General features: G+C 34.3%; 2 protein-coding genes across 2 annotated transcripts; one reads left to right on the forward strand and one right to left on the reverse strand.

Moving 5' to 3' along the window:
* Positions 1-394: 394 nt before the first annotated feature.
* LOC134259991 (uncharacterized) lies at positions 395-5,145 on the reverse strand. Its single transcript, XM_062742578.1, has 8 exons — positions 5,028-5,145; positions 4,709-4,804; positions 3,964-4,158; positions 3,599-3,661; positions 3,144-3,291; positions 2,555-2,611; positions 1,264-1,399; positions 395-683 (listed from the first exon to the last, which is right to left on the reverse strand). The coding sequence occupies exons 1-8, from the start codon at positions 5,109-5,111 to the stop codon at positions 566-568; spliced, it is 897 nt and encodes a 298-aa protein (XP_062598562.1). The 5' UTR covers positions 5,112-5,145; the 3' UTR covers positions 395-565.
* A 6,127-nt stretch (positions 5,146-11,272) lies between these two features.
* On the forward strand, positions 11,273-13,346 carry LOC134259992 (uncharacterized). The gene is made up of 3 exons (XM_062742579.1): positions 11,273-12,233; positions 12,328-12,537; positions 12,713-13,346. The coding sequence occupies exons 1-3, from the start codon at positions 11,427-11,429 to the stop codon at positions 13,232-13,234; spliced, it is 1,539 nt and encodes a 512-aa protein (XP_062598563.1). The 5' UTR covers positions 11,273-11,426; the 3' UTR covers positions 13,235-13,346.
* The last annotated feature ends 1,009 nt before the right edge of the window (positions 13,347-14,355 follow it).

Genomic DNA, 14,355 nt, shown 5'->3' on the forward strand with positions numbered 1-14,355 from the left:
GGATGCTCATTTCATCATGGCACCTGATCCTACCTCTGATGTTTTGAAGGTCCGTGTTTGCTCCGCTCCTATTTTGTATTGTTTAATGGACTTTTGAGCTCGAATACTATTTGCTGTCTCCGCATGTTTCTTATTTAATTTCACTTATAATAAAAACGATCATGCAAAGGCACGACAATGCGATGACACGATGGAGCAATAGTGGATAACGCTTAATCGTCATCGTACCATCGTGTCGTCACTATCGCTCCATCGTGCTATCGCACCATCGTCATCGCATTGTCGTGCCATGGCATCTTATCGTCATCGCACTATATTGCGATGATGCGATAGTGGATTGCATGGCCCTATACGGATTCTATACTAAGCAGTTAAACACAATATTTTTTCCATCATGATTTAATCGATGAAAAATTGTAAAATGATACATGTATACAAATAAAATAAGTGATGATGAAACAACGAAAACGGTATATCACAGAAGGAAACAGACACAGGTTGACTGCCCCTGAATGTCTCTATAATACTGTCAGATGTTAACAACAGTGACGTCAGATGTTACACCTCAGAACTGAAATTGAAGGACCCCACAGTCCGTGATCTTGACATCTTTCCTTGGCCGCTCATTCATCGTCTCTTGTTCCTCCATTTTCTTAAGAGTTTGTGTGCCTTCAATTACTTGCCTAAAAATTAATAATAAAAAAAAATAGTCACAGGTGTCTAAAAAAGCGTCACATGTGCCTAAAAAATTCTTGTACGCAAATCACAGGCCTTTAGATCGCTTAGAAAAAAATTGAGGTGTTGAAAAAATATTTTTTTTTTTACACACAATTTTTTTTTAGGGATCCAAAGGCCTGTGACGCAAATACATAATATATGCATCCCATGTGCCTCAAAATTAATACTGTACATATCAATGTACATGTAACTACGTCACAAGTGCTCTACAAATACGGATGTGTCTCAAACAAAAGTATGAAAAACGTTACACATGACCTTAAATTTAATGTATCGAAAATATTTCAAAGTCACTACTAAATTGTCCTCACACTATAAACTTTTGTGCATGTGGTAGTTACAGATGTCGGTGCTTCTTCATTTATGAACAAAAATATTACCTCTGATCCCATTAAAATCAATTTAAATTTACAAAATATAATAACTATACAAGAATATATTGGTTTTACTTTAGCATTTTAAAATAGGTAGACGGTGAGGCTAAGACTCATTTATCATTCAAGTTGAATACTAATATTGACTTACCCAAAAGCTACATATTTGGTATCCATCCATTGAGTGGGTTCTAGCGTGATGTAGAACTGGGAGCCGTTTGTGTGACGCCCTTTGTTGGCCATTCCTACCATACCACGCCTAGAGTGGGGCACGGCGAAGTTCTCGTCTGGAAATAAAACGGCCAGGGGTTATTTTTAATGTCTACAGGTTTGACAACGATAAATTAAGGAAGTAACTAGTCTAATGCATTATTGAAATATTTGAAATATACATGTTTAGTTTATTTTTCAATTCAAAACATTTTTTTTATATAGTAAAAATTGACAGTTAAGGAATTACGGAAATTTGGGTTTTATAAAATGGTGTATTTTATTTGCACAATTATTTGAAATCGTCAAGTTTTATTCTTCCGTATACATTAAAATACTTTAAAAAATAATTTAGTCTTATTGAGGACAATTATTATACAAAATTTGCGTATTTAAACGTTCTCCAAACAATTTTTGAACGTATTCGACTTCTGTCTGCATGTAAGTATCATGTCATTTCTCATCAATTTAAGATCTAATAAAAAAATAAATTGGAAATAGGGGGGATCTTCGAACTAGCACACATACACACAAAACCGGAGTTCAAATTTCAAATCACAGGCACTTGTTTCGGAAATAAATTAATAACTCAAAGTATAAAAAATTATTTCTGAAACAAGTGCCTGTGGTTCAAATTCAGAGATAATACATTTATGTATTGTGAAGAGACGATATCGCCTACACATGATGATTGCAGTTACATGCATAATGAAAATGAAATGCTTCTGTAAATGTGAAAGGTATTTAAATAAATTTGAAACTGCAAATGTACATAAACATAAAACATTTTAAAAAATCAAATGGGAAGGGGGAATGAATAAGAAAAATTGGTTTTAATGGGAAGCTGTAAATGAGAAATACAGATGACAGTACCACAGGCTGAAGAATTTCGGAATACCTTGTCATAAACTTTGAATATATATTTCTTGTACAAAAGTCAATAACGTAATGATTTTTAAGTGCTGAAATGGTGAGATTCAAAGGAAACAGGAAAACGGGAGGACCTTTGAAATCAAAAACTTCACAATAGCAGCTGAGGAAACATGTACATGTACCCTGTATCACATAGCAGTTTTATTTCTGCCAACATCCAAAGTATTTTGGAGAACTACATGTATGACACCATACTGAAGTAGGTCATTCAGAACTTTTAATGAAACATCAGTAAAATCGTTTTATTTAATCAAAACTTGCGAATATATATTGAGGTAAATAGTAAAGTCCTTAAATACCTTCAAAAACGTATCCAAATATAGACTCCCCACCATTTCCCCTTCCGTGGTAAATGTCTGAAAATTGAAAGTACATTATTCTGTAAATCAGTTTCCATTTAAATTGTATTAGCTATCTATAAACTGGCTAGTCCAAAAGCTAAATTAGTTTTGGTCCAAAAATCTGGCATCATCATCCAATCATTTAAAATTTTCAAATAGTAAAATAGTTAAAAAGTCTATCGGGTTACCTTCTTTAAATAAAGAATTATTATTATTATTATATTATATTATTAATGTAAGTATGTTTTAACGACTTAATTTACTTTCAAATATTTAACAATTTTCAATTACATATAAGTTATTAATATTTTTTTGATGTACTTTCATTATGTCAAACTAAGTTCTGTCTTTCACATTGAATAAAATAAGCCAAAATTCATGAAATTTGTAAAAATTATTGTAAAATAACATTGAAACTTTGTAAGGTATGTAAAGATAGCAAAACTTGGTATTTCTTAACACACAAACACCATGTCATTTTGCATTTACCCCTAAGGTTTTTTGACCATTCTATGAAACAAGCCAGATTATGTTTTTATGACCTTACCACCCCCTTGGATCCACCCCTTCCTGACAATTCTGTGGAACAGTGTGTTGAGATAATGTAGTGTGTAGTCGGACTCTGATTTTCCTTTCTCTCCTGTACACAGGGCCTTAAAATTCTCACACGTCCGTGGAACAATGTCGGAGAATAACTACAAATAACATGAATAAGCAGTCAATTTATACAGACCTGGAGGTCAGTGTACAAACATATACTCATGCATGTATACATCTCAAGGAAAAAGATTGCGCATTTTGGTCCAACAAAGGCTACTTTAATTATTTTGGACCTTAACTTTCTTATTTGTATTATGTTTGACTTTTTTTTCCTAAAATTAGCTAGAAAATATAAATATGATTTATTGAATGTAAAATTCAAGTTTTGTTTAATTTGATTTATATTAACCACAACAACCACTCCATGGGTACTTTTCCCGGCTTTTTTTTTTCTTACTGTACCTCGATAACTAATCTCCCGGCTGGTTCTTCTCCAATAGAAACATCTAGGTAAACATAATCATGCTGAAAACACAAAATTATTATTTGAAAATTATGATCATTTAAATGCCAACATTACTTGTGATGAAATAAGAGCTTTAAATAATTTTTAAGGCTGAAAGCACCTTGATTTTTTTTTTTTATATATATGAGATAGCAAAGCAAACACTATAAATATTTTTATCACCACAGTGACTGTGACAATATTACTGTGAAAAAATGGCTATGATTACATTTTCAGAACTATATACAATGTACTCATAGTTGAAATGTGCATGAAAGCTGATATTTATATCTCGTGAGTTTTTGTTGAGATATTGTCTTACGTTTTTAGAGCTGAGATGTGTGAGATAAGCTTCTTCCATCAGAGTTTCATAAAGAGGAAGGGGGCGGAACTCTTCAAAATTAAAGTTGTCCTCGGCCCAGATGACGAAATCGTCGGGCCCCCCACCTCCTATGAGCATACCGTTACTGAAACAGATCGCCTTCTCCTCAAACGTCCAGGTCTCACCGCGTAATGCCTTAAAATACAGGTATTAATGAGAAAATGAACATTCAGTAGATGACATGCAGAGATACCGTGATACTGTATAAGTGGAAATTTTAGCGAGATGCAATTTTAGCGATTTGTCCTTAAAATATGACAATTTATTTTTAGCGAGAAATATTTTTTGCGATTTTAAATTGCTTACTAAAAAGCTACTACAAATTAAACACAGTTTATTTTTAGCGATATTTAATTTTAGCGATCTCAGAACCCTTGCTAATAATGCTAAAATTAAATCCTCGCTAAAAATTCTGCTTATACGGTATTTAATGTGAGCATGTCACATCATGTGCTTTCTAATGTCATGACAAAATTATTAAATCTATTCAATGGATGGAATATCCTACTTGGATAACTTTTCTTTAAAACAGATGAATTTCACAAATTGCTTAAATAAATATGATAATAGAGGGGGGAAATAGAAATGAGAGACAAGGATTTGCTGCCTTTTTAAAAAAAAGTATTTTAAAATAAACATAATATCAATAAACAATTCAAAATACTCCTAATACTCTGAGACTCACTTTTTTCTTGGCATCAATGAAAAGATCCCATTCAAATTCCAGCATTCCCTGTATGACTGCATCTTGGAAAATTTTAGGACTTTTCTTTATCAAATCCTTGAGAAAAAATGTAAGAAAATATTATTAACAAACAGATAATAAATTCGTTGGACTTAGTTACTTACTTGCAATGGGCCTAAATGATTAAAAGTTAATAACGTATCTCTCACTCGGCTGCATGTCAGCGATGTGCAAAGCGACGAGACACAGTTAATTAACATTTACAAAGGAACGTTCTGCTAAAACTTTTTTTGAAATAGCCATTCTAATGATAAACTACCTCTGCACAAAATCTAGCTCTCTGGAAGTTGACGTCGTTCAACAGTCCATAAATTTCAAGTCTTTGAACTTCTTTACCCGACATGACTGCAATAAATTGTTTGCCTTGGAAACCTTGTTTTCTTCCGGTAAATTAAAAATTTTATAGAATCTCGAGCCCGACCTTTAAAAAAATCTACAAAACGATTTGCTTCCCTTTCATTAGGCCTGTGTATGCATGATGGTTTTTAATTAAATTCTATTTGTGTCTGGATAAAAAAAAAAAATAATTTAAATTTAGCATTTCAAAATAAAAAAAAAAAAATTCTAATCTTGAAACCAAACACCGCGATGATTTGAGGAGATTTAAAAGCATGCTAGATAAATTAATATATAATTGTTTAAAGGACAATGTTATAAACAGTTTGTCATTGCATTTTCTATGAAACTTTCACTGAAAGTGCACTGTCAGATGATAACGATTCTAGGGAGGATATATATAGTCCATGTAATTCGGAGTTCAATCCGAGCGTCACGTCGGAAACCCAGTGATGGAGGTCTAAAGGAACGTATTATATACTGAACAAAAAAAGAAACGCATATTCAGATTAAACATGATAATCTTAGTTTTCAGTTTAATCCTTATTTTTTAACAAGTGATTTTAGAGGGTTTTGATAAAAATCAAACATGTCCTATGTTGCGAGTAGAAAAGTGAAGTTTATGTCATTGTCGACGCCTCCAAATTCTAGGCGCATACCGTCTAAAACAGTCAATATGTCCTTTGCGACGTCTAAGCGCAAGTGGATTTGCAATGTACGGATGCCGTGCACGAATACCAGCTCCTCTTAGTCTTTTGCGAACAATCTATGCACTTTAATGCTGATTTTTTCATCCAGCAATTGTAGCAGCAGTTTTTACAGCAGTTCTAAATCGCGGGAGATGCTGAAAAAAGGGGGGTGTCTGACGGTCCTGCCTGGGTGTGGCTACTTGCGGATGGCCAATTCTTGGTCTTCCGACAATAGTTTAACGGCTGCAAAGCCCATTTATGTGTTCCAAATGCAGTTGCAACTTCCTGTTGCGTAGCTCCGTTTAGTATCATCGTTAGCCTGGTTGTGTTCATCTTTGTTTCGGCGTAGCAATGCAACATCAACAATGCAATCAAGTCTTAAATATGGGTTTAATAGCAGTGATAATAGTTTCTCTAAATCCAAAATAGCAACGAAAATAGACGTCCGATTTAGAAGAAATCATGTAAAACAATACTTTCATAAACACGTTTAATCAAGGGAGATAATTCAACACTTAGGGTTTAAAACCCCATGTTGTCCTTTAAATAGGTCTCAGGTATCCAATGATATAAAATATAGTTGTTCCATGTACATTTTAAAAATTTCTTTGACGAGTAAAACAATATGCGTTTCTTTTTTTGTTGAGTATATATAGATCTCCCTCACTGGGTCTCCGACGTGACGCTCAGTTTTTATAAAGCAAGATTAATTCATATACAACTTTCCAGAAACCAACCGCCAAAATGAATAAAAAGAATAGAAATAGGTTTTAATATAAAATCAATTTATACTGAAAGGAAAAAGAACCGCAGGGTAGCATAATTATTGATAAAACTTTGACCACATGACCGAAAATTACGAAAATTGGTCAGATGGGAAATTTAGTTACTGTGCATCAAAATCAGTATTCAGAATTACTCAACCGTAAAATTATGACGTCACGTAGGGAAAACGCTAAAAAGCCCCAAACACGTGCAATTTGATAACGACGTGTTTGTCCACAAATCTTGTTGCATTATTTGATGCATATGAGGTATGCACATCGTTTTTCAATATTTAGAGACATTATGAATTTATTGCAATCTTGGCATAGGCGTCGGAACCGGGGGGGCTAGGGGGGGCTTAGCCCCCCCCCACTTTTTTTCCAAATATATACTTAGTATAGACATTGAACATATATTCGTAAGTTTAGCCCCCCCACTTTCCACAGATACGTCTTAGTATAGGTTAAAATTGGAAGAAAATTTTTGGTACTGGAGTTCGAACCTACACCCCCCCCCCCCCCCCCCACGAAATCGGATTTTCGTGTTTGGGAAATAGACATTTCCTTTTTTTTTTTTTTTTTTGCTTGTCAGGTTTTTTTGGAGGTACAAAAAAAAATTTTCTTACACTTAGCCCCCCCACTTTCAATTTGCTTCCGACGCCAATGCTTGGCACAGTTTATGGAAGTTCAAGGGGGTCTTGTTTTCGAATTACCTAATTAATGAAAAAGGCAACAACGGTTTACTAAAGCAGTCTCTTGTAAATTTCCCCCCTTAAAACTTTTTAGCCGTTGTCAGAGAGGGTCTGGATTGGATTTCAATCAACTGTGACGATGACGTTAACGTGAAACAGAGCCATGTTACGAGCGGGTTATTCGTCCTGCCATCTCTTAAATCGCCACCTTACTACCACAAAACAGCCATTTATAGTGTACACGATTATAATAATTACATTCATACGAAATTTGAAAGAAAACAATGCCGCAATTTGGTTTTTTGAGCCAGTCAACTTACTGTTGTATTCCTCTCACTGGCGCATGCGCGCGCCGTTTGACTTATCTTTTTGCGTGGTTACCCATGCTAAATATAGCCAGGGTTTGAAAGATAAACACTCTGATGAAATTCCATGCAAAGGAGAAATAAGACTCTGACAGATGCACGAGATGGACATTGAAGATAATGAGAGTTTTTGATTTTCCCTTTTGGGGGGTATCGTCATTTGAGCTTCAATAACTCATGAATAATTACACAAAATCATATGAGAATTTGGTTATACCTTTTTGAAAGATGATCTTAAAAGTTAGATAGGAAAACTAAGAAGTATTTTAAGAAAAGCAAATTTAATTCACCTCAAAAGTTTACCCTGCGTTTCTTTTTCCTTTCAGTATATTTCTAAAAATATACTCTCCAGAAATAGCTTTATAAGGGACTCAAAAAGCCCACTTTATATTTAAACTGGTGGGACGTGAAGCGAAGAGTTTATGACACATAATGTGCTAGACATTGAATTCATGTCGTAAAGATGAAAGGAAAGAGAAAATCTACAGACGTCGTCCTTTAATTTACTGATGTCTACATCAAATTCTACAGCTTGTTATTCTTGTCAGAACACAAATAGTAACCTGATCGCGACATTTTTACAGGGTATTTCACGGGCACCTAACGCTATACCCCCCCACTCCTAATCTGCTAATATTGACACTCTAACCTAATATATAACATGCAATACTGACTTTATATTATTTTCTTTTCACAAAACATATTTACACCCCTACCTAATAAATCTCAGTGATTTATGTAGTATAGGAAAGAGTGATTACATTGTTAAGGTGATAAAGTTTACAGGTAATACTGTAACCCCAGTATGATGGGAGAAATAAAGATGTTGGGTAATAAAGACCATAGATCAATACAAGACACAGACAGAAATGAAGCCAAAGAACTAACGCCAAAATCTGTATGATTTGGCCCTGTCAATTCCTGAAAACCAAACTTCATTATTAAGCAGCGAAACTTTGGCCAAATATTTATTAGGTGTTAAACCTTTGGTCGCCGTCTTGATTTTTGGGAAGGAAACAGCGCGTGCTTTATTATAAACATCAAAACCGGATGCGGTAATGCAAAAATACCAAGTTTCAAAGAAATTTAGACCTTTTTACAGCGATTTTTTGTAGGCGCCAACCTTGAACCATGATGAAATTTTAAACACAGTTAAAATGATACATGTTATTCCAAAATTTATTTGGTTTTTGATGGTTCACGTGTGGCGCCCTACTTAAATGATACTTTTCAGTACTTTGATGCCTGACTTGTGTAAAAGATAATTTCCGGATTTTTTTTTTCTTTCAGTACGGACTAGTAGAAATAGAGGTTAAACTTAATTAGTCATATTAAATGATTTATTTTTTAATAATTTATTGAGGCCGTAAATAAATTTTAAAGGATATAAAATCCACTCGATATAAAACTTGCGTCTGTAAAAAAGGGGAATTTCCGATCCCGATGTGATAAAATAACTGACTATCCGGAATGCAGGTTACAATCGACTGAAGATAGAGAAGTTTACATGACTTTGTTGTGGTGAGTATCTTTTATATTCTTCTAAACAAAAAAGTAAAGTAAGCTTTAAAATACACATGCATCAATATAATAGGATGATTCTGAGCTGATAATACATGGACCGCTCGCTTGACCCATATGTCGTCTGCAGTGTGATCTACTGTCAGATTAGTCCGAAAAATCTGACGTTTTCCTGGCTTTTTTACAATTTTGATATTTTACTTTCCTGGCATGTAAACTATCAAGATCGTAAAGAAAGCCAAGAAATCGGACTATTCCTGGTATGTAAACTATCAAGATCGTAAAAAAGCCAGGAAAACGTCAGATTTTTCGGACTAGGGGCCTCTACTGTCAGGTATGCAATAATGCAATTCTATATCAAAGTTTATTGTAGTACGTGTGATTGAGATGCAAAAAAGATCGGCATAAGTCTAAATTAAGATTTTATTCAAATCTGTATGTAACGTTAGCCATATGAGTATCTTGTAAGTTCATTTTAAATTTCACACCAATATGATAAGCAATGATATCACTGGAACATGTCAGTCTGAATCCCCTCTTCTTTTTTTTTAAATAAAAGTACAGCACATATTTACCATGTTTACAAGACAATATATCAATGTAAAAATATTAATTTATATTTTAATAGTCATAATTTACAAAAAAATAGACACATTAACACAGATATTCAACATCAGGGGGGTGTTTTGTTTTTGTTTTCATGAGTTACCTCTCTTTGAAAAATTCACGTTCTATTTAAATATATTTTTAATGATTTTTCCTTTATAATGATTTTTTCTTAAAATAATATAAACAACAATGCAAATAATAGCATATTCAAGCAAATTCATTAGAATATAAATAGCAGTAAATATTTTAAAATAATAAACAGCCAAAATCAATTTTATTATTATAATTCTGCAACTTTTTTATTGTTGTTCATAAATTAAATATAAATTGCTGAAATGGGGGGTGGATCTCAAGGTGTGTGCATATTTAAAATATAATGAAAAGAAGTATATATTGTAGAAAACCACAGTAAGAACTTAATAGTTTTAAAGGATTTATAAAACAAAAATAAAGCAACAGTATTTGAGGTGGTTAAACTCAATCAAATATCTTTAAAGTATTCCCAGAGGAAGAAGACAATTTTTGTATAATGATGTAAAAATTCATGTCCTTCCTCAGGCAAAGTTTTAACAATATGTAAGTCCATGAATCTGAGCATACATGGGATGAAATTTTTATTGTAATTCTAATCTGGATGAGATGGAGAAGATATTTTCAAAAGATTTTAATCAGCCATTTTGGCTGTAGTTTAAAATAAACTAGAGGTACTGTGAGCAATGAGCTCACTAAATGATAACCCGCGCCTCCCATATGAATATAATGGCAGTGTCCATGTTTTTGCTCTGGAAAATCAAAAATATATGTCAGATCAAAAAGTAAAATAAGAGGTGCACAATGGCAATATGTAATAAAGATTCTGTGAAAGTTTCATTAAATTTCCTTCAGTGGTATGAGAGGAGCTATAGTTGTGGATAAGAGATGGATACCCCAAAGCATAACAGACGGACAGACAGACAGACAGACGGATGGATATACCGATTACTATATACCCTACCGTTTTTCAAGCGGGGGTATAATTATGGCAGTAAAAAAAAAAATCATTTTATTCAGTTGGAAAGGTAAAACGAATTATTTTTCATAATTAGCCTGGATAATAATTTATAAAATGTAAATGTTCTTGTATTTAATTTCAGATAATGCCAGGACACAAAACAGAATACTTCAACTGTGTATTGTGCTCTAAAAGAACAAAACCCAATGAAAGGAGGCATCTTGACAAAGGCATAAGAAAATATTTAAGAAAAAGGTTTATGGTGGAAGGAAGGGAAAATTCTGTCATCTGCAGCAAATGTAGAAGCAATTATTACAGAGATGTTTCATGCCGTAAATCATCTGCAACACCCTGCTCTACCACAATTCACAGGGAATTTCCAGCGTCCGAAACAAATGACAACAGAAAACATCTCTCCAGTCCACCATCTGTATCCTTGCACCTAAAATCCACTGCAAAGACTCATGCCTATTGTATCGTTTGTAAGAAACCAGGGCCCAAATTGATAGTAGTGTCACCAGAATTCCGCACATCTGTTTTTATTGAACACAATGTATTAATTCCATCCGGAAATAGATGTTGTCCTGGTCATGTGGAAAATGAACGCTTCACAACTGATGCAATTCAGCAATTACCGACGACAGACAATGCATTTGTTAACAGAACTACCATCCTAAGTTTACTTCAAGAGATGCGTGTTTTATGTCATAAACATGACAAGTCTTATTTGGACTTTGATGACACCACGACTCTGACCGATACAGACTATTTGTCTTTGCTGGGACTCAACAAGGAAGATTTCCATACAATATGTGACGCTGTGAAAGATGAAGTGAAACCAACACCGTCTAGGAGTGTAAGAAAATCTGTTGCCATATTCCTGTGCAAATTAAAGACTGGCTTGTCAAATCAAATACTGTCAACACTTTTCCAAACTTCCAAATCCAGTTTGAGGAGGGCTGTTAGTGCTGTAAGAGCAGCATTGATGATCAGCTTTGTGCCACACCATCTTGGGTTTGAACACATAAGAAGAGAGGAAGTCATCGAAGACCATACACGACAGCTAGCACAGACATTGTTTGGTAACATCGAGAAGAAACAGGCCATATTGGTACTGGATGGCACTTACATATACACAGCTAAGAGCAATAATTTCCACTACCAAAGACGTTCTTACAGCATCCACAAGGGGAGACCACTAATCAAGCCTATGGTTATCGTAACTACTACTGGTTACTTTGTCTCAATCTTAGGACCATACCTTGCTGATAATAAAAACAATGATGCATCAATTCTCCAACACATCATCAAAACAAATGCTGAAGATATTCGGAGCTGGCTAAGTGAAGACGACATCTTTATTGTTGACCGCGGGTTCAGAGATGCTTTGCCTCTGCTTGAAGATCTTGGAATCCAGGCAGAAATGCCCCGATTTCTGCTCAAGGGACAAAACCAAATGACTACTGATGATGCAAATATGAGCAGACTTGTGACAAAGGTAAATAACATGTAAATTCTCACAATAAAGTTATTTACAATTTCTTGTGAAAATATATATTACTATGAATAAGTTTTGAAAAAATATTTTTTAGGTCAGATGGGTAGTGGAATCTTCAAACGCACGCATCAAGAGGTGGCGATATTTGGACAAGACACTACCCACTAATCAAATTCCCTTCATCGGTGACTATGTCAGGATAGTTTGCGCACTCTCAAACAGATTCTCTCCACCCCTGAGTAAAAGTAACAACACTGAGGCTGATGATGCAGAGGCAGCAAAAATGCTCTATCTGTCCAAACAGGTATTTAAGTTGCACAATTGATTTATTGTATAATACCTTAATGTACTAGTAATTGAGCAGCTGCAAAAATCTGCATTTAAGAATACATTTAACTTTTTTAAATTTCATCTTGCTCATCTCCCTTGAATACATCAGCATATAAGTTATAATTACATGCGTATGGCTTTCTTAATAGGTGAATAATCTCAAACGAATGGTTCAAGAGAATGGACTTAACAGAAGATCTACTCAATGGCAAACAGTTCTTGAATGTGAAATTCAGAATTTCCCCATGTTCGATGAGGATCAGTTGCGGAATTTGACTTGTGGCACCTATCAATTGAAGCTCTCTCGTAGCTATATTCAAGAACACATTGAGGGAGGATGTGATATTTTCTTCCATAAAGAAAATGATAGGCTCCTAAAGGTGAAAATTCAGAGTCGGCACACATCATCAAAGCAGTATTTAGTTTGGATTGAGTATTCTGATTACTCTGTAGAGGCATGGTATTGTACCTGCAGAGCGGGTGCCAGAGTTGTAGGCATGTGCTCTCACATAGCAGCCATCATTTGGTACCTGGCAAAAGGAAGACATGAACAAAGGACATATGGTGTGCGTGACTGGAGTGAGCATGTCCTTGATGCAGCTGACATCCCACCTGCTTTGGACGAGTCTGACAGTGATGACAGTAGCTGTGAAAGTGTTCCCGAGGAGTGAACAGTTAGTTAATGTTAATTGTATTTTATTCATTGTTATTTTATATACACTGTATCTGTTGTATATAATGTTTTTAAAAAAATTATGTTATTTTTTCAATTTACTTGTTTAATCTGCTGTGTGAGTTTTTAGGGATGGGTATCGCCAAAAATTTCGTATCGCGATATATCACGATTTTTTCCCACAATATCACGATAATATCATGATATTTTAAAAGCAGTTTTTACAATGATTTTATAAGAAAAGTCATTATTTTTCTAAAAAATATGCTAGAAAAACAAAATTTTACGTTCTTGAATTTTTTATGTATATAAAATCAATTATGTTTGGACGGTAAGATGTCGTTCTTTTCACTTTTTACAACATTTTTTATACTTTCTGCAATTGTAATTTGAAAGATTGAACAAATAAATGAATAATTTCTGGACTTTATAATATGTACCTAAAAACCGGTATTTAGGTCTCCGTATCACGATACGTATCACGCAACAAAAAATCGCGATATACCGGTATACCGATAAAATCGCACATCCCTATGAGTTTTAAGTCGGATGCGGAAATTGGGCCGCTCCGCATGTAGAGTATCATTTTTCAATTAACTTGTTTATAATCTCATGTGTGAGTTTTAATTCGGATGCGGAAATTTGGCCGCTCAGCATGTAGAGTTTATAATCTCATGTAAAGTGTTATTTTTCAATTTACCTGTTTATAATCTCATGTAAAGTGTTATTTTTCAATTTACCTGTTTATAATCTCATGTGTGAGTTTTAAGTAGGATGCGGAAATTGGGCCACTCCGCATGTAGAGTGTTATTTTTCAATTTACCTGTTTATAATCTCATGTGTGAGTTTTAAGTCGGATGCGGAAATTGGGCCGCTCCGCATGTAGAGTATCATTTTTCAATTTACCTGTTTATAATCTCGTGTGAGTTTTAAGTCGGATGCGGAAATTGGGCCGCTCTGCATGTAGAGTATCATTTTTCAATTAACTTGTTTATAATCTCATGTGTGAGTTTTAAGTCGGATGCGGAAATTGGGCCGCTCCGCATGTAGAGTATCATTTTTCAATTAACTTGTTTATAATCTCATGTGTGAGTTTTAAGTCGGATGCGGAAATTGGGC

The sequence above is a fragment of the Saccostrea cucullata genome, unplaced genomic scaffold (assembly GCF_032062105.1).
Source record: "Saccostrea cucullata isolate Sc308-1 unplaced genomic scaffold, CSIRO_AGI_Scuc_v1 ctg12621, whole genome shotgun sequence".
Taxonomy (NCBI): Eukaryota; Metazoa; Mollusca; class Bivalvia; order Ostreida; family Ostreidae; genus Saccostrea; species Saccostrea cuccullata.

Coding starts and splice junctions, on each gene's coding strand:
- LOC134259991 (XM_062742578.1), bottom strand. CDS start 5,111: ATGTCGGGTAAAGAAGTTCAAAGACTTGAAATTTATGGACTGTTGAAC. Junction 4,159..4,708: donor TCATTGATGCCAAGAAAAAA/GTGAGTCTCAGA, acceptor CTGTATTTTAAG/GCATTACGCGGTGAGACCTG. Junction 684..1,263: donor ACCAAATATGTAGCTTTTGG/GTAAGTCAATAT, acceptor ATTAATTTTTAG/GCAAGTAATTGAAGGCACAC.
- LOC134259992 (XM_062742579.1), top strand. CDS start 11,427: ATGCGTGTTTTATGTCATAAACATGACAAGTCTTATTTGGACTTTGAT. Junction 12,234..12,327: donor TGAGCAGACTTGTGACAAAG/GTAAATAACATG, acceptor AATATTTTTTAG/GTCAGATGGGTAGTGGAATC. Junction 12,538..12,712: donor TGCTCTATCTGTCCAAACAG/GTATTTAAGTTG, acceptor CTTTCTTAATAG/GTGAATAATCTCAAACGAAT.